The 20837-nt window shown below is 46.1% G+C and overlaps 1 protein-coding gene across 1 annotated transcript in view; it reads right to left on the bottom strand.

Annotated features, from left to right (window-relative positions):
- Positions 1–5206, bottom strand: part of pdia4 (protein disulfide isomerase family A, member 4) — a 49379-nt gene extending 44173 nt beyond the window's left edge. The window contains exon 1 of the mRNA XM_038797778.1: positions 4986–5206. Within this exon, the coding sequence (XP_038653706.1) occupies positions 4986–5064 (79 nt within the window). The 5' untranslated portion in view covers positions 5065–5206. The remainder of the gene's footprint in view (positions 1–4985) is intronic.
- Positions 5207–20837: the final 15631 nt, after the last annotated feature.

Below are 20837 nucleotides of genomic sequence, written 5' to 3'. Positions count from 1 at the left end.
CAGTACTTCACAATTGTGTTTGGGGGGGGGGGGGGGGGGGGAGGAGGAGAGAGAAGAGACGTGGAAAATTAGGTTATAAAATAAAGCTATGGACCCACTGTAAGATTAAACTATGGGAAACCACTAACATCCACACCGTAATCAAAATATTCACTGCTTTTAGCTTTGAAGAGTGCAAGGATTGATTGGCAAGTTCATACACGGCAGTCAAATCCACCCAACTGGTAATTTTGTACATTACAGTCAATTCCCCAACTACTTTTGAGTGATTTAAATACAAGTTTGAGACATGGCATTTCATAATCTATAGGGCAAGTCAATTCAATAGGTTGTTGAAGTTAAAAAGGATCTGTAGCAGACTCAACAGCTTTTAAGCAGCGACTAACTGAAGTCACTGGGATTTTAGTATAATTTTTGGAAGTTCAGCAGATGCACAAAGTCTGGCTCAAGACTTGAGTGCAGTGAGACAAAGTGCTTCACTCTGAATTTGGTACACAGAGACAAGCTGCAATTTTGCTCTTTTGCAAGAGAGGAGTACTTCAATAGAGAAAGCAGGAGAGAGCAGGAGGCCAAGAGCTGAAGCTCAGAGGCAGTAATGAAATGATCAGCTAGATCACTGGCATCATAGTAGGGGACAATATAGTTATGGGGAATAGATACTCTGTAGCCAAAAGCATGAGACAAAAGACTGTTGCCTGCCCAGTGCCAGGTGCGAGAAATGGCCTTTGCCTGAACCACTCTGGGACCAGTGTCCTGATAAATTGTGTAATTAGGGTTGTAGAGAATTGGAGATGGGGAGGGGTGGGGTTTCATGTGAGGGAATACTTGGAACGTTGAAGAGAAAGGACAAGGTAATAGTGCAGGGTGCGATATAGATAATAATAACCAAAACGTGATGGGAAGACAATGCGCATGGTCAGAGTGGGAAAAGATAGCGAGAAGACAAAATTAAATAACTGAATGCAACCAGCATTTGTAACAAGATCGATGAATTAGTAGCACAAAAAAATAAATGAATACGATAACCGTTGAAAATAAATTATTTGAAGGTGGCCAGGGCTAGAATATTCAAGGTTATGTGATGTTGCAAAAGAACAAGGAAGAAAATAAAAGAACGTGAGGTGGCTCTGTTATTAAGTTACCATTTCAATCATTTCTTTTTTGTAGGCAGCCACCATTAATGACATTAAATAATGCCCAAAAATCATTGTTGGCTGATGAGCAGTTCAGTGGGTGTCACTGTATTGTTTGTACAGTGGTCAGCTTGTACTGTAAAAATGGTGATGATATTTACGGAACATTAACCTGCAGGCTTATCCAAGGGGTGGGGCAGGGGATGTAGGTGAAGAAAAATGTAAAGTCATACTATTAAAAGTCAACTGCTTACAATCATCAATTAAATCATCTGAAAGATCAATTTTAAATGTAATGAAACATAGATGGGTGCTGTTGAAAAAACAAATGAATAGTTGGAATGAATGAGGTGACTCGGGGATTTTCACAGCAACTTCATTGCAGTGTTAATGTAAGCCTACTTGTGATAATAATAAAGATTACTATCTTTGAAGTATATCCTGGTGAAACAAGAGTAAATGATGCATGGATAATATAGTATGGATTGTATTAGGAAGGCAAGTTCAGAAAGAGTGAAATAAATGAATGTTTTGAGAACTTGAATTAAATGCAAATCAGATCCAAACACCCAAAACAGGTAAAAGCCACATTCCAAGAGATTTCTTGTAGGAGGGTCATTTGGACACAAATTGCTCTCCACAGATATTGTCAGACCTGTTGGGATTTATACAGTATTTTCTGTTTTTATTACAAGAGAGTTTACTAATAAATGACCACGGTGAGAACAATATTGTTACAAATACAATGAACCATTATTTTGAAAATTATAAAAATAATGAACCACTATTTTGAAAGTGTTCACAAATGAAGGGGAGAAAACGCAAAATCATCAAGACAACAATCATCAACTGGAAACATGAAAGTCGCTTATTGTCACAAGTAGGCTTCAAATGACTTTACTGTGAAAAGCACCTAGTTGCAACATTGCGGCACCTGTTCGGGGAGGCTGGTACGGGAATTGAACAGTGCTGCTGGCCTGCCTTGGTCTGCTTTCAAAGCCAGCGATTTAGCCCTGTGCTAAACCAGCTTCTGGTTATAATATATAATTATGAAAGAATAACCCATTGAGGATTGAGTCCAGTCATCACTGGGCTTGGCCAAAATTTGGATGTTCTTGTAACAAACAGACTTAGAAATGAGCATGAACTGTGAAATTGGATAAAGGATACAAGAATATCCTCATGGTGTTGAGCGAGATTTGCAAGTGATTATGAATCAGTAGATAGAGTATGGAGGTTTCTAACCGGACATCAGAAACATTTAGTATTGTTCCACATAAAATATAGCATTGATTGAATTACAAATAGACTGCTCAGTAAACAGTAAGCTGTCATGCATCAGGTAGTACCCAAGTAGTAGCCACTTGTCTATGCACTGCTGGAGTTTGGTAGTGCACCTACTTTCTTACATCAGGAAAATTTATATTTAAATGCTATTCAAGACCAGAAGGAGGTAATTAAGCAATGAGCACTGTCATTAACTCAAAATGCAGAGTGAAATCTTCTCTATTCTTACAATCATTTCAAAGCTCCCAAAGCTAATTACATAAAACCATAGAGGAACTGCTCTGGATAATTCTTTGTCAGAATTATCAAACATGTCCAATGCCTGAAGCTGCAAGTGACTTCTGCAGTATCTCAATGAAAATTAAAGGTATTGGATGTTAAGTTTATTCTCTTCTTGTGTGGTTTCCTCATGTTCCATGTGTGCATCATCTGCATTACTAATTACATATCAGTGGACAGATTACCACCTGTGTTTGGTAGCATTGTTAGAATGTTCCCTAATACTGCAGTAGGTTAACTAAACTGGTTTAACTCAGTTGGCTAGACAGGCGATTTGTGATGCAGAGCAAGGCCAGCAGCACAGGTTCAATTCCTGTACAGGCCCATCTTCTCAACTGTGCCCCTCACTTGAGGTGTGGTGATCCTCAGGTTAAATCACAAATCAGCTTGCCCCCTCAAAGCAGCCTATGGTCACCTGGGACTTTACAAACTAAACAGAAAACAATCCCCGCACACAATTATTTCCCAACATATTAACATATGCATTATTAGGTGCAGCCTAATTTAAGAGATAGTACATTTGCCATCATAAAGATATTTGAGTCCAGGATTAAAGATTTGCTTGCTGTAATTATATAGAACCTTGGGTGAGACCTCACCTGGAATAACATGCACAATTCTGGTCTCCTTATTTAAGGAAGGATAATACTGCCTTAGACTGAATGTAACAAATATACCCTGGGATGGTCAGATTGGCATGCGAGAGACTGAGACTGGGTGGGTATTCCCTAGGGTTTCAAAGGACCAATTTGAAGCTTACAAAGTTCTTACAGGACAGAGGGGTGGATGTAGATTAATGTTCTTCCTGGCCTTGGAATCAAAAACCAAGGGGGACATAATCCCATAAGAGGCAAGTCATTTAAAATAATAATCCTCATTAGTTCACACGTAGGTTTACATTAACACTACAATGAAGTTACTGTGAAAATCCCCGAGTCGCTACACTACAGCACCTGTTTGGATACAGGGAGGGAGAATGCAGAATGTACAATTCACCTGATAAGCACACCTCTCAGGATTTATGGGAGGAAACCAGAGCACCCAAAGAAAACCCATGCAGACACAGGGAGAACGTGCAGACTACACATAGTGACTCAGGCTGGGAATCAAACTCAGGTCCCTGGCGCTGCAAAGCAACAGTGCTATCCACTGTGCTACCATAATACCCAAAGCCAAGGGAAAAAAAATTCACTGAGGATGGTGAATCTTTTAGAATTCTCCATCCTAGAAGATTGTCAAACCACCATCATAGAGTAGGTTCATGACAAGATTTGAAAAGACAAATGATACCAAGGGATTATGGAAATAGTGTGAGAAAGTGGCATTGAGGCAGATGAATGGCAGGGCATACTTAATAGGCCATATAGCCTACTTCTGTTCCTGTCATGCACTCTGCGACTTGATTTATTGTCACATGTACCGATGTACAGTGAAAAGCATTTTTCTGTGGCCAAGGGAACTTACACAGTACATACATAGTAAACAAAAGAATAATCAACAGAGACCAATGACAAATGGCACATCAACAAAGTGATTGGTTACAGTGCAGAACAAGGGGCCAAAGAAAAAACATGCAAAGGTTTTGCTCATACAGCACACCAAAAATTCTCAATAGTATACATAGAAAATAGAAGCAGGATGAGGCCAATCGGCCCTACAAGCCAGCTCCACCATTCATTATGGTTGATCATCGAGTTCAATACCCCAATTCCACCTCCCCCCCCCCCCTACATTCCTTTAGCCCCAAGAGCTATATCCAATTCCTTCTTGAAATTACACAATGTTTTGGCCTCAACTACTATCTGCGGTGTGAATTCCACAGAGTCCCCACTCTGGGTGAAGAAATTTCTCCTCACCTCAGTCCTAAAAGGTCCATTTAAAGGTCCTCAGTCCTTTATCCTCAAACAACCACCCCTAATTCTGCCCCCACCATCGAGAACATTCTTCCTGAATCGAACCTGTCTAATCCTATTAGAATATTTAAAGTTTCTATGAGATCCCTCTCACTCTTCTAAACTCAAATGAGCATAATCGTCATGACAGCACTGCCACCCCGGGTACCAGCCTGGTAAACCATTCTCCCGTCCTGCTGTTTGTTCTAAAAGGTCCGATTTGTTTATTGTTTGGAGGAATTTCAAATTCAAGCCCCATGATTTGGAGGTGTGTCAGCATTTCACTACCTGGGCTGAGTGGCGGGGCAGAAGAATTGAAGTCTCCAAACTGCCGCCAGTCATACCCGCGTGAAGCCATGCAACGAGCAGCTGGGGGGGGGGGGGGGGTGCTTACCCGCTTTGTCCTCGGCCAGCGCGGTCAGGGCGCACTGTGCGACGAGAAGCAGCAGCAACAACACTTTCGTCGGCTCCATTCGAGCTCAATGTGGTCCCAGGCCCGGAGGAGCTCGAGCGATTTAAACCCCCACCAAACTCTCTCTAACCACCGCTACCCTCCTCACTCCGTGTCTCGGGACGCTCCGTCAGCAGGCACGGGTGCGCGCGCAAGGCATCTCTTTTATAGACCTCTCGTTTTCCTGCCCATTCATTGGACGGCTGCTCTGAGTTGCCTACGTTCTATTGGTCAAACGCGGGGTCCAATGGGACGGTGCCACTCGGTGCGTCAGGGAGGCGGCGCGGCTGAAGCCGAGGGCCACGTTCGTGCTGGTGAGTGGCGGAGGAGCGAGGGCAGAGGAATGAGACGGGGAGGGACGAGGGGGAGGGGCGAGGGGGAGGAGCGAAGGCGGCTCGGCTCTGCATTGATTTCAATGGGCGAGTCTTGCGAGTTTATGTGTCTGAGTGACTACATTAAAATCAACCTGAGTAATGATGTGTTGGGTACTCTGGATCTGTGGAGACTGCCTTTACCCTAGCAGTAACACATACAGGCTACCAACACTTGAAATAGTACAACACTATTTTATTAAGCTAGGAACTGTTGAACATACTTTCACTGTGGGTCGACACTATGTTAGATTAAACTGAAGACCGATGCCTATCCTGACCAGTCTAGACTATCAGCACATGGTGAAGATCTGTGCTACAAGCTTGGAGCTCTGTCCTTCTTAGAGGCTGCATCCCGAATGAGCGGGAAAACTAGTGCCCTCTGGTTTTATAGTGAGCGTGCTCTAACTGGTGATTGGCTGCTGTGTTGTGTGTGTTGATTGGTCTTGCAGAGTGTCATTCAGTGTGTCTACACCATTATATACTAATGTGTATATTATGACATTCTCCCTTTTATAAAAAAATGTATGGTTGTGGCAATAAATAATGTGTGGTGAGAATGTTCCGAACTACGTGTGGTATGTGAAGGCATATTTACAAGACTATGTATATAAACACTAAGCTTTTTACATTGGAAGATGTCTAGTTCAGATGGACAGTATGCAACAAAAGAGTAACTAGAGCAACATTATGTACAAACCAGTGAGTTGATTAAACAAAGCAATAAAACAATTCAGAGAGTCCATGAATTCAAAAAGTTCATAAATTTAGTCTCTGAGGTGGGTGACGAATTCTGGTTGACCGCCTCAAGGGTGGGTCAAGAGCCGCCAGTTCTGAAACGGGCTGGACTGTGTCAGAGTCAGAGGGTGGCAGAGCGATGAGCTCCTTGCCCGGGGTATAAGCTGGAAGTCGTAGCGCCTGAGCTTGAGAAGAATGCGCTGCAGGCGAGGAGTCATGTAGTTAAGGTCTTTTTGAATGATATTGATCAGTGGTCGATGGTCTGTATCGACGGTAAACTGAGGGAGTCCGTAGTCATAATCATGGAATTTAACGACTCCGGTAAGAAGGCCCAGGCCCTCCTTTTCAATCTGCGCATAGTGCTGTTCGGTGAGGGTCATCGCACGCGCCGCGTATGCAACGGGGGCCCACGGTAGCATGGTGGTTAGCATCAATGCTTCACAGCTCCAGGGTCCCAGGTTCGATTCCCGGCTGGGTCACTGTGTGGAGTCTGCACGTCCTCCCCGTGTGTGCGTGGGTTTCCTCCGGGTGCTCCGGTTTCCTCCCACAGTCCAAAGATGTGCGGGTTAGGTGGATTGGCCATGCTAAATTGCCCGTAGTGTAAAGGTTAATGGGGGGATTGTTGGGTTAGGGGTATGTGGGTTTAAGTGGGATGATCATTGCTCGGCACAACATCGAGGGCCGAAGGGCCTGTTCTGTGCTGTACTGTTCTATGTTCTATGATGAGGCCTCATCACATTGAAGGAGCACTGCTCCAATGCCGGACTGACTGGCATCTGTAGAAATTTTGGTCTCTTTGGCTGGGTCAAAAAATGCCAAGACCGGGGCCATGGTCAGCTTCTCCCTGAGTTCCCGCCATTCGTGTTCGTGGGCAGGGAGCCATTGGAACTCTCATCTTCTTGACCAGGTTCCTGAGAGCCGTGGTGTGAGAGGCGAGGTTAGGGATGAATTTCCCTAAGAGGTTGACCATGCCCAACAAGAGGAGGACCCCCTTGTCCTCTGGTGTCTTCATGGCCTTAATGGCAGCTACCTGGTCCACATCCGGCTGCACGCTCAACTGTGAGATGTGGTCTCCGAGGAACTTAATTTCTGTTTGACCAAAGGAGCATTTGGCCCTGTTGAGGCGGAGGCCACGGTCACGTATCCGTCTGAAGACGCGCTGGAGGCGATTAATGTGCTCCTGCGGGGTCGTGGACCAGATGATTATGTCGTCCACATAGACGTGAACCCCTTCAATACCTTCCATCATCTGTTCCATAATCCTATGGAACACTTCTGATGCAGAGATGATCCCGAACGGTATCCTGTTGCAGCAATCTGCCAAAGGGGGTATTAAAAGTGCAGAATTTCCTGCTGGAGTCGTCGAGCTGGATCTGCCAGAACCCCTGCGAGGCGTCTAGCTTGGTACAGAACTGAGCACGAGCCATCTCACAGGTGAGTTCTTCGTGCTTTGGAATGGGATAGTGTTCTCTCATAATATTGCGGTTGAGGTCCTTGGGATCAATGCATATTCTCAATTCGCCGGAAAGTTTTTTCACGCATACCATGGAGCTGACCCAGTCTGTCGGTTCCGTGACTCTGGAAATCACTCCTTGGTCCTGGAGGTCCTGCTTGAGGCGGTCCTTGAGGGGTGCTGGGACCCTGCGAGGTGCGTGCACCACAGCCGTGGCATTCGGTTTCAACAAGATCTTGTAGGTATACGGGAGTGTGCCCATGCCCTCGAAAACATCGTGGTATTGGTTAATAATGGCATCCAGCTGCGCCCTAAAATCAGTGTCCTGAGAGGCAGACACGTCAGCAGGTGACAGGGAGTGAACCCTTTGGACAAGGTTCAGCAGTTTGCATGCTTGCGCACCAAGCAGGGAGGCTTTGGAGGATCCCACTATTTCAAATGGAAGGTTAGCTTTTAGTGACCTGTGCGCCACTTCAAGTTGGCATGAGCCACTGGCAGCAATGGCATTACCATTATAGTCTAACAGCTGGCAGGCTGATGGCAGGATGGTTGGCTTGACACGGAGGCTTTTGAGGTCAGACCGCGCAATGAGATTGGCTGAGGCGCCGGTGTCCAGGCGGAATCGGATTCGGGATCGGTTGACCGTGAGGGTACACCACTCACCGTCTGGATCAATGCTGTATACCAGGAGAGGCTGGACATTTTGCTTCGGGGGCACCCTGTGTTTGGTAATGATACTGACTCGAAAAGGTGCTTTTGGGTCCTCGGTGTCAAGGTCAGGCAGCAGGTCAGAATCGGGTTTGGTGACCATGGGTTGGATGGCGCGGACATCCCTGCGTACCTGGCTGGAGCGACGAGAGTTGGCAAGCTGAGCAGACCTGCATAAAGCAGCATAGTGGCCAAGTTTGCCACATTGTAGGCAGCGTTGGAATTTTGCAGGACATTGCCGCTTTAAGTGGGCGGAGCCACAGTTGCCGCACGTTGTTACGTCAGAACGCTCATTGTGCCACGGCGCATGCGCGGTCGTACGTGGTGAGCAGTGCGATCTTCGGCGTCGCCATCCCCTCGTTCAGTGCGCGCATGCGCGGGAGGCTGTGAAAAGCGCACAAATTGACCGCCCTCATCCAGGCTGAGGCCCTGGAGTTGCTTAATTGCTTGTACCCGGTCTGCCTCGTGGGGACCTTGCCGCGCCATTTCAGCCGCTTGGATGTGCGAGTATCGGTTAGTGGCGTGTTCATGCAGAACGCAGGTCTCGATGGCAATCGCAAGAGTGAGCTGCTTAACCTTGAGGAACTGCTGGCGTAAGGGGTCCGACTGAACACCGAAAACGATCTGGCCGCGTATCATGGAGTCGGAGGTGGACCCGTAATTACAGGACTGCGCAAGGATGCGGAGGTGGATGAGAAAGGATTGGTAAGGTTCATCCTTACCCTGCAAACACTGTTGGAAGACATAGCGCTCGAAACTTTCATTTACCTCGATGTCGCAGTGACTGTCAAATTTGAGGAGGACCGTCTTGAATTTTGATTTCTCTTCACCATCAGCAAAAGTGAGAGAGTTGAAGATGTGGACGGCGTGGTCCCCGGCCGTGGAGAGGAAGAGAGCAATCTTCCTAACGTCTGAAGCAGCTTCCAGGTCTGTGGCTTCAAGGTAAAGCTGGAAGCGTTCTTTGAAGATTTTCCAGTTGGCCCCGAGGTTGCCGGTGATGCGGAGCGGCAGTGGAGGGCGGACGCTGTCCATTTTGTAGGATGGCTGATTGCTGATCGAAGGCAGATCACTTGAAGGTAGGTCTAATAAGTTCTAACATCATGCACTGGTACCATGATGTGTTGGGTACATTGGATCTGTGGAGACTGCGTTTACCTCAGCAGTAACACATACAGGCTACCAACACTTGAAATAGTACAACACTATTTTATTAAGCTAGGAACTGTTGAACATACTTTCACTGTGGGTCGACACTATGTTAGATTAAACTGAAGACCTATGCCTATCCTGACCAGTCTAGACTATCACCACATGGTGATGATCTGTGCTACAAGCTGTGAGCTCTGTCCTTCTCCGAGGCTGCATCCCGAATGAGCGGGAAAACTAGTGCCCTCTGGCTTTCTAGTGAGCGTGCTCTAACTGGTGATTAGCTGCTGTGTTGTATGTGTTGATTGGTCTTGCAGTGTGTCAGTCAGTGTGTGTCTGCACCATTATATACTAATGTATATATTATGACAAGTAACGCGAGTGCTTCTCGGTCTTTTGGCTCAAATCCAGCATAGTATGGTTTTGATGAGATGGATTAAGGGGCATCTTCCTGTCCACTGTGCACGTTGGCTTTGTAACTTTTAAGATCAGAATAAAAATTGTATTAAAAAAATTATGTTCTTGTGGGGACCATGAATTGGATTCAAGGATTGCAAGCAAGGAGCTGGATTATGGGCTTTGTAACGCTGAGAAAGGAAAAGCAATTTTAAAAGACATGAATTTGTAAAAAAAACGTTTTTAGGCAACAGCATAGATAACATGCAAAATTCCAGTGAACAATTTCAATTTTGAATTGGTTATATCAAGAAGTAAAATGCAGGTTACTGCAGCTGCTGGATAGGCCACACTTCACATCCCTGCGTTGAAATTGGGTGATTTCAATTTAGCATGTTGGTGAATGTATTTAAATTTACTGATAGTACAAAGATAGGTGAAAAGTGGGCTGTGAGGACTCCTGGCTGTAAAGTATCATAGTACAGTGCAAAAAATAAATGCCCTTTCGGGTTACGTGGGTTTACGGGGATAGGACCGACGTAGGGTACTCTTTCAGAGGGTCAGTGCAGACTCGATGGGCCAAATGGCTTCCGTCAGCACTGTAGGAATTCTATGGCTCTACGGCAGAAGGACTGTGGCTGGAAACCCACACACACATTGGGAGAACTTCACAGGCCACAGTTGAACCTGGGTCCCTGGTGCTGTAAGGCAGCAGTGCTAACCAATGTGCCACAGTGAAATGGGATTGAGTGAATGGGCAACAAGTCAGATGGAGTATAATGTGGGTAAATGTGAGAATATTCACTTTGCGGAAAAGAATAAAAAGCAGAATATTTTTAGGTGGTGGGAGACTATTAAATATTGCTGCTGTATCAGAATTGTATTCATGCACCCGGGAGTGCAACATGATCTATGGAAAAGTTTAATATTATTGCACTTTCTACAATGACCATTTGAAATGTTTTTTGATGTTGGTTTAGATATTTTATGAAGAAAGTATATTTTGCAAACGAAAATTGTGGTCAGACGGATCTGGGTGACCTTGTCCAAGAAACAATGTTAACATATACAGTAAGGAAAGCTTTTATTGCAAGGGTATTGGAGAATAAGGATAAGGACGTTGTGTGGTTTCACAAGACATTGTGTCAAGATTTGGTCTCTTCTCCAAGGAAGGACGTAATTGACTTAGAAGAGATTGTAGTGAAGATTTATCAGATTGATAAGGGAATTGCCTATGAGAAGAGATTGAGGAGAAAGAGCCTATAGGGATTTAGACTGATGAGCCGTGATTTAATTGTAAAACAAGATCAGGAGTGAAGCTGCATGGCTAGAGGGTTTCCCTTGGCTGGACAGTCTTGAATGGCAGGGGTGGGGAGGTAGGTTTGAGAAGTGGGAGTTGGGAGAAGGCAGAGGGAGAGGGGGTGTGTGAGGGGGCAGCACGGTGGTGCAGTGGTTAGCACTGCTGCCTCAAAGCACCGAGGTCCCAGGTTCGATCCCGACTCTGGGTCACTGTCTGTGTGGAGTTTGCTCATTCTTCCCATGTTTGCGTGAGTTTCGCCCCCACAACCCAAAGATGTGCAGGGCCACGCTAAATTGGAAAAAATGAATTGGGTACTGTAAATTTTTTTTAAAAGAAGGGCTGTGTGAGGAGGGAGAGGGTGTGTGTGAGAAGGAGGGTGGAAGGGGGGGAGAAAGGGAGGAGAATGGAAGAGAAGAAGCGGGCTGGAGGTGGTGAGGAACGAGTGAAAAGGAGAAGGGATGAGAAGGGAGGGAGAACTGAGAAGAGTAGGGAGAAGGGGGAATGACAGGGAGAAGGGGGGTGATGGGGTGAAGTGCGGAGGGTGAGTATGGGGGAAATGGGGGAGAAGGGGGATGGGGCAAGAAGGGGTATTTTCAAAGGATAAGGAGATCAGCCATTTAAGACTGAGATGAGGAGAACTCTCTTCACTCAAAAGATTGTGATCCTTTGAAATTCTATCATAGAACTGAAAATGCTCAGTTGCGCATGCAAGGGCAGTAATTGTTAGTGACTTCAATGACCCTAATGTCAATTTTAATTTAATAATCTTTATTGTCACAAGTAGGCTTACATTAACACTGCAATGAAGATACTGTGAAAAGCCCCTAGTCGCCACATTCTGGCGCCTGTTTGGGTACAGAGAGTGTTCAAAATGTCCAAATTACCTAACAGCACATCTTTCGGGACTTGTGGGAGGAAACCGGAGCACCCGGAGGAAACTCATGCAGATACGGCGAGAACGTGCAGACTCCGCATAGACAGTGACCCAAGCCGGGAATCGAACCTGAGACCCTGGCGCAGTGAAGCCATAGTGCTAACCACTATGTTTCCCTGCTACAAAGTGAAAGGCTCAGAAGGCGCAAAATTCATGAACTACTGTAGCGATCTGGGATGGCCACTTACAACCAGGAACAGAGAAGCTCGCAAAGCATTGTGGGTAAAATGAACAATGTGAGATTCAGGCAGGCTCAGAGCCTGAAATGTATATTTGCGAGTGAGGAATCCAGACGGTATCGAAACCCCGACCAATTAGCATTTGATGGACCGACTAGCATTTGATGGCCCATCTCCGCCAGACAAAGGACCGGGACTTGAGTGACCGGTACAGTCCCAGACATTTCAGCGCCATTCCCTATACTAGGGAAGTGTAAACAACAGGGTCAGTGACCGCTTGGGACACGCCCATCCATCCAGACATCCGCCCATTTATTTGTTCGAATCGAACATAGTGATCAGGGATCACCCAATCATCCAAACTGAAGGACCGCCCAAAAGAGCGCGGAAACCCCAAGCATAAGAAGAGAGTCCACCATGTGTTCGTCCTCTTTTGGATCTGGTGGCCCGGCAACGACCATCTCCAATCGCAGCACCACCAGAAGCAAGTCCAAGTTCAACACCCGCTATCAGATGGATGAGCCTCGCTGAGCAGAAGTTACTTCTACAGACCTGATAGATCCAGAATCGAACAATGGGCACTGTTCCTCTGACCTAAGCCGGGTGCCTGAAGTTAAGTACAGGTTGTCTTAGTTGACAGGTGTAGTTTAACTAGTAGTGTTTATGTTGCATGATCAATTGCATGATCAGTTGCATGATCAATTGGGGCAGCAGGGTAGCATGGTGGTTAGCATAAATGCTTCACAGCTCCAGGGTCCCAGGTTCGATTCCCGGCTGGGTCACTGTCTGTGTGGAGTCTGCACGTCCTCCCCGTGTGTGCGTGGGTTTCCTCCGGGTGCTCCAGTTTCCTCCCACAGTCCAAAGATGTGCGGGTTAGGTGGATTGGCCATGCTAAATTGCCCGTAGTGTCCTAATAAAAGTAAGGTTAAGGGGGGGGGGGGTTGTTGGGTTACGGGTATAGGGTGGATACGTGGGTTTGAGTAGGGTGATCATGGCTCGGTACAACATTGAGGGCCGAAGGGCCTGTTCTGTGCTGTACTGTTCTATGTTCTATGTTCTAAATAAAATACCCTTTACTTTGAACTAACTAGCTCTTTGATCGATAGCCGGTTGAACCCTGTGGTGGTATGATTTGATACATGGCGACTCTGAGCATTAGAATATTGATATCCAAAGGAAGGAGGGAACCTCACTGACTTCCATATTTACAGTAGGTAAAGAAGGCACAACAGTTATTGGCGACATCTGACGGGATTCGCCCCAGTAGTGACCGTGTCACTCCGAGAGAACCCACAAAAGCATTTGAATTCGAAATCCAAATTGGCAAAGTAAAAGAAACCAGATGCGTAAGACCAGTATCAATCAAACCTCCAAAATTCGGAAGTGTGTAATTTGCATGCGTACTAACAAAGGGATATGAGGTAACCTCGATAGATTTTGTTGCGTGAAACTTTCGGGAGTTGTATAAACCGGAAAATAGCTTGAGCCGTACCCATGTTTGCACCACCGCTTTATTCCCCCTTGTTCCAAATTCCCAGTAGAGACAGAGATAATTGAAGGTTTGGCCGTGAAGGAAATGGAATGTCTTATGCATCCACAAGAGCCCGAGGTCGCAGCGACCAACAGAGCAGAACAGTGTCCCTTTTGGGAGGAAGAGATTAGGAAATACCTGAAGGGGAAATGATGGCCCCTATGGTCGGAATTCTGCACGAATGAGGAAACAGGTCCTGGCAGCATAGGACAGACTTGGTGGGACAGCCTGACCAAGATCCACAAAAAAAGTTTGAGTAAGGTTCGTAAGCCGATGGCAATCGTGTCCACTTTCCGAGCTCCTTAAGAAACAGACCCCATGGAAATGGCTTCCACAGCACACGGATGCCGTGGATGCGTTGAAACGCCCCCTGAGCACAGCCCCCGCTTTGAAAGCCCCAGACCCACACTCCCTATACGCGATAGAGGCCGGTCAATAGGGCTGACACAGGTGAACACTGGAAGAAACCTATAGTCATAATTTTGTGTCAACACTCTCTGGAAACCAGGAAGTAAGTGCTTTTGGTTCGAATGGAGCAGGAGGTGACTTGGATATTTGGAGGTGCAATGCAGTGGAACCAGTAAGAAACAGTGTGACATGGTGTGTGCTTGACAAGTCACTTAATCTCCTCTAAAGTCGTAGTTTGTTAAGTAAAAACAAGATTGTACTTTTTTCCACAATTGGTTACATTTCTAAAGAAATGTGAATATATTTAAAACAAAGTTTGTGTGTAAATGTAAGGATGCACATGTTCAACTGAAGTTGTTATAATTTTTAGCATTAAAAAGAATTTGGAAAAATTAGGTATTAGGAATAACATTTCAAAGTAACAAAAAAAGAATGCTGGGCGGCAGTTGGCGCAGTGGTTAGCACAGGGACTATGGGACCTGGGTTCGAATCCCAGCCCTGGGTCACTGTCCATGTGGAGTTTGCACATTCTCTTATGTCAGCGTGGGTTTCACCCCTACAGCTCAAAAATGTGCAGGTTAGGTGGATTGGCTATGCTAAATTGCACCTTAATTGGGAAAAAAAATAATTGGGTAGTTTATACTCCGTGTAGCGGAGTGGCACCAACCAATCCGGCGTTGGGCCTCCCCAAAGGTGCGGAATTCTCTGCACCTTTAGGGGCGAAGCCCTCACATTGAGGGGCTAGGCCCGTGCCAGAATGGTTGGCACCACACCGACAGGCGCCCAAACTGGCTCCAGCGGCCTTTGACGCCCGCCGCCCGGCGCCGGAGCTGGCCGAAAGGCCTTCGCCGCTTCGCGCATGCGCCGGTGCGTCAGCTGCCGCTGACGTCACCACCGGCGCATGCGCGCTGGGGGATTCTCTTCCACCTCCGCCATGGTGGAGGCCGTGGCGGCGGCGGAAGAAAAAGAGTGCCCCCTCAGCACTGGCCCGCCTGCCGATCGGTGGGCCACGATCGCGGGCCTGGCCACCGTGGGGGCACCCCCCGGGGTCCGATTGCCCCGCGCCCCCCCAGGACCCCGGGGGCCCGCTCGCGCCGCCGATCCCGCCGCCACCAGAGGTGGTTCAAACCACGGTGGCGGGAGAGGCCTCCCAGCGTCGGGACTTCGGCCCATCGCAGGCCGGAGAATCGCCATAGGGGGCTCGCCAATCGGCGGGTGGTGTTTCCCGCCCCCGCCAAGTCCTGCGGGGGGGTCGGAGAATTTCGCCCCAGATTCCTCCATTTTGGAGCTGCCAGCAAGCAAGCAACAGGTCTGTGTGAAGAACAGAAGATGGGTCATACTGTAATAAGGTAGAGAGGGCCAGAGATACAAACAGAACAGGATCTCACAACTAAATCTGCTGGAGAGAGCTTCACAGGAGAGTCCATGGTAGGACAAGGCAGTGCTGGTGTGAGCTGTATCCCGAGCTCCAGGGCATCTGGTGAACAAACAATTAAGAAGAAACTGAAATCGTGAACAAAGCAGATGATTTCTTGAGGTATGGCTTTAATTACGCCAATGCAAATCAAGAGGCAGAGCCATGTGTGCATTATGAAGGGAAGTACTGACAAATGAAGTTTAAAACCCTCAAATCTTCAACGGCATATAAGGACTTAACATGGCGAGTTCAAGGACAAACCTCTTGATTTTTTTCAAAGCATGCAGCAAGAACTTAAATCATCAGCTGAATCCTTAGCGCAAAAGCAACATTGAGTGACAAAGCAAGAGAGATCGTGAGGACCAAGCAGGCCCACCTGCCGCATTAAAGGTAAGCAACAATGGTGTGCCACGAAGGTCGGCCAGCGTGGCTCGCTAACGTCAGCATGGGACCGGAAGGTCCACCGGTTGTTAAAAGTGGGTCTGGGGAACAAAAGTTTGAAAAACACTGTGGTAACTTGTGGGTTGATTCAGAAGATGTGGGCTAGTTTTTCAATGAGTACTTTCTCTCTGTCTTCACTACAGAGAGGGAGAATCAGGCATCCTTGTTAAAGCGAAGGTGCGGGAAATATTAGATACAATTGTCATGAGAATGTCGCTTTAAGAAATGTTTGGCTGCTCATGTTACTGCAGTGATGTCAGAGTGTGGGTGGAGCTGAGCTCTGGCTCTGTTTTTAGTTTCACTTTGAGAAAAGCTTGGGTGTGTCTGTGTCTTTTGGTTTTGTGTTTCAGTGTGTTGCAGCTAAAGTCAAACAAAGCAGCTGTACTGCTGGTCGCTCTCTGCCATCCAAAGACTATTTCTGGATTATTTGGTGAATTCAGAATTATAAATGTTTTCAGTATTGAATGTAAACTCTGATGTGCTTCTGTTTAAAGGTTTGTTAAGTCTTCTTGGTGTTAAAAGAACAGCATACAGATTACTTAGTGTTGTATTCGTTGGGCGGTTCATTTGATTTACTGGTTGCTAAGATGTTCACTGTTTGTTTTAGAAAGGTTAACTTGAGTTCATAGAATAAACATTGCTTTGTTTAAAAAAATCCTTTTCCATTTCTGCTGTACCACACCTGCAGAGTGAGCTGCTCCCACAACCACAATCTATTAAAAGTTGTGGGTCAGGTGAACTCCATGATACACTTTGGGGTTCTCTAACCCCTGACCCATAACACAATAAGCATAGTGAGGGAGGACATACAGGAGGGACTGGCATCCTTCAAGGGGGATAAATAACCAGGGCCAGATGGATTGTCCCAGATTCTTGAAGGAATCCAGGGAGGAAACAGCAGAATCTCTGAGGATCATTTTCCAATCCTCACTAGAAACAGGCGATATCCCAGAGATTTGGAGGTGCAGAATATTGTATCTTTATTTAAAAAGGGTATGAGGGATTGCCCCAGAAACTATAGGCTGGTCAGTCTGACTACACTGATGGGCAAAATATTGGAAACAATTCTGAGAGACAGGATAAACTGTCACGTATAAAGGCACGGATTGAACAGGGATACTCAGCGTGGTTTTGTTAGGTGAAGATCGTGTTTTGCTAACTTGATGGTATTTTCTGAGGAAGTAACAAAGAGAATTTATGAGGGTGGTGCAGTGGATATTCTCTTCATGGATTCCAGTAAGGCATTTGACAAGGACCCTCATGGCAGACTGGTCAGAAAAGTGAGATCTCATGGGATGTAGGGGAAGGTGGTAAGTTGGATCCAAAATTGGCTCAGTGAGAGGAAATAAAGGGTAATGGTCAATGGATGTTTTTGAGAATGGAAAACAGTTTCCAGTGGTGTAACATAGGGCTCAGTGTTGGGGTCCTTGCTGTTTGTTGTATATATTAATGATTTTGCCTAAAATGTAGTTGGCGTGATTGGGAACTGACACAAACTTTGGCCATGATGTTGATAGTGAAGCCGATAGCTGTTGACTCCAGAATTATATCAATGGTTTGATGAGTAGGCAGAGAAGTGGCAAATGGAATTCAATCTGGAAAAGTGTGAGGTAATGCATTTGGGCAGGGCAAACAAAGCAAAGGAACACTCAATAAACAGCAAGATATTGAGAGGGGTTGAGGAAATGAGAGAACTTGGAGTGCATGTCCACTGGCCCTTGAAGGTGTCAGGACAGGTGGAAAAGGTGGTCAAGAAAGCATATTGAATACTTTCCTTTACTGGGTGAGGTATTGAATACAAAAGCAGGGATGGAACTGTTTAAAATTCTGGCTAGGCCACACCAATGGTCACCACATTACAGGATGGACATAATTGATTTGAAGAGAGTATAGAGGAGATTTACAAGAATGTTGCCAGGACTTTAAAATTGAAGCTATGAGGAAAGATTTGATAGGCTAGGGTTGTTTTCCTTAGAAAAGAGGAGATTAAAGTGTGACCTAATTGAGGTATACAAAATAATGAGGGACCTAGACAAGGTAGGGAAGAAAAAACAGTTTCCCTAGCTGAGGGGTCAATTACCAGGGAACAATGATGATTGGTAAAAGGATCAGAGGGGACATCAGGAAAAACGGCTTCACTCAGAGAGTGGTGGGCGGTCTGGAATTCACTGCCTAAATTGGTGCAGGGTTAATACTGAAATGCTTAACTAATTTAAAAGGTACTTGGATCTGCATCTGAAGGGTTGTAACCTGTAAGGCTGCAGGGCAGCTGCTAGAAAAATGGATTAACATGAACAGCTAGTTTATTTTTTCTCTTTTTTGACCGTACCGATATGATGGGCTGAATAGCTTCTTTCTGCACTGTAACATTTCTATGGTTTTGTTTAAGTTTGTGGTATTATTGAAAAGCCTTGTTCTACTCCAGAATAATCCACAAGTTTTCCAAAGTGGACTCAGTTTTAAATGAAGAGCTATTACCATCTCCTACCCAGTATGGTAGTAGCATCTGTGTCTGTGATGTCAGTTATGGTATTAAAATTCTGTGGGCAGTCAGTTAGCTCAGTTGGCTAGATGGCTGGTTCATGATGCAGAGCGCCGCCAACAGCGTAGCTTCAATTCCCATACCGGCTGAGGTTACCACGAAGGCATACCTTCTCAACCTTGTCACTTGTCTGAGATGTGGTGATCCTCAAGTTAAATCACCACCAGTTAGCTTTCTCTATCAAAGGGCAGAGCAGCCTATGGTCCTTGACTTTCATACCTTCTGTTTATTTATATGCATACATTGTGCCTTGGATTCCATTGCTGGAGCAATTTTTCCATTCCTGATCTCTTTCACTTTTCCCCCATTTGATCGCTCAGATTTCCTACCTCCTTATCTATGCACTTGTTTTCCCCGACAAGATACCTACTTTTTTTGCCTTACTCATCTCGCCTAACATAGCTTAAACCCTTTTCCATAGTTTAATTAATCTCATCACAAGAATAGTAATTCAGATATAATGGATGGATCACCGGGCAGCACGGTAGCACTGTGGTTAGCACAATTGCTTCACAGCTCCAGGGTCCCAGGTTCCATTCCGGCTTGGGTCACTGTCTGTACGGAGTCTGCACATCCACCCCGTGTGTGCGTGGGTTTCCTCCGGGTGCTCCGGTTTCCTCCCACAGTCCAAAGATGTGCAGGTTAGGTGGATTGGTCATGAAAATTGCCCTTAGTGTCCAAAATTGCCCTTAGTGTTGGGTGGGGTTACTGGGTTATGGGGATAGGGTGGAGGTGTTGACCTTGGGTAGGGTGCTCTTTCCAAGAGCTGGTACAGACTCAATGGGCCGAATGGCCTCTTTCTGCACTGTAAAAACTATGATCTATGATCTGTATTGTTTCAAAGTATTGGTTTCAGTGAGAATACTGGGAGAATCCCTCTGCCATTGTCGGCGAGGAAAATAGCTGCATCTTCAGCCACTTTAAAAAAATGTATAAGTCTCATGCCGTGCTTTAGGCGGACCATCCCTGATTCACTCGTCCTGGCATTACTTGATTTCAGCAATTTAGGGGCGCATCTTTTAAATGTATCCCCAGCACTCCCCAGCAATTATTCCAAATCCAATCAGGGGGGTGGCAGCCGAAGACAGCTCCACTTTTCTTGGAGGAAGCCCTGACCAAGATTGTGGGTGGGTTGGAGTAGATACACAACATTCTCTACCCTTGCATGGGCAGATGGTCTGCCAGTAAAGTCACTAAACTCATATGGGAGGTGGAGGCAGCGCTAGTGAGCGCCAACTTGCTACATTAGAGGATGGGGTTCCAGTGCAGGAAGAAGAAGATTGACCCTCTTCATGCAGCCAGGATAAGTCACACAACTAATTTGTCACAACGCACCCATTAACATACCCACCGCATAAATAGTTGTTTTGATTTTTTTTCTTAATAACCAATGGCTTATTTCCCAGCCCCTTGGTTTTCGTGTGATCTGATTTCTGCTAATAACCTTTCTTTCTTTGTCTTTTATCTTTATTGTCACAAGTAGGCTTATATTGCAATTAAGTTACTGTCAAAAGCCCCTACTCGCCAGATTCCGGCGTCCGTTCGGGTACACAGAGGGAGAATTTAGAATGTCCAAATTACCCAACAGCACGCCTTTCGGGACTAGTAGGAGGAAACCGGAGAACCCGGAGGAAACCCATGCAGACACGGGGAGAACGTGCAGACTCTGCACAGACAGTGACCCAGCCAGGAATCGAACCTGGGACCCTGGCGCTGTGAAGCTAGAGTGTTAACCACTGTGCTATTGTTCTGCTGTCCTCACAGCAAACCTAAAATAGGATTAACTCAGAAGGTTGACAAGGTGCCACGTAGAAGATTGTTAAATAAGTTAAGAGCCAATGGTGTTAAGGGTAGGATCCTAGCATGGATAAAGGATTGGCTGACTGGCAGAAGGCAGAGAGTGGGGATAAAGGGGTCTTTTTCAGGATGGCGGCCGGACAGTAGTGGTGTGTCTCTGGGGTCGGTGCTATACATTATACATTAATGATCTGGAAGAAGGAACTGAAGGCACTATTGCTAAGTTTGCTGATGATACTGTCATGCGAGAGTACCTTTACGAAATGGGTGTTTATCAAATAGCTGCAGTGATGTCATTGCGTAGGAGGAGCTGGTCTCTGCTCTGCATTTTACTTTTGTTTTGTGCTGAAAGCTGGCTTTGGATCTGTGTTTGGTTTCGCTTTCAGAGTTGGAGCTGCATCCAGCCAAACAAGGTGTAATTTTGATCACTCTGC

This window comes from Scyliorhinus canicula, chromosome 5 (genome assembly GCF_902713615.1).
Source record: "Scyliorhinus canicula chromosome 5, sScyCan1.1, whole genome shotgun sequence".
NCBI classification, from domain to species: domain Eukaryota; kingdom Metazoa; phylum Chordata; class Chondrichthyes; order Carcharhiniformes; family Scyliorhinidae; genus Scyliorhinus; species Scyliorhinus canicula.
The sequence above is the reverse complement of the archived record's forward strand: the minus strand, read 5'-3'. Positions and strand labels throughout refer to the sequence as shown.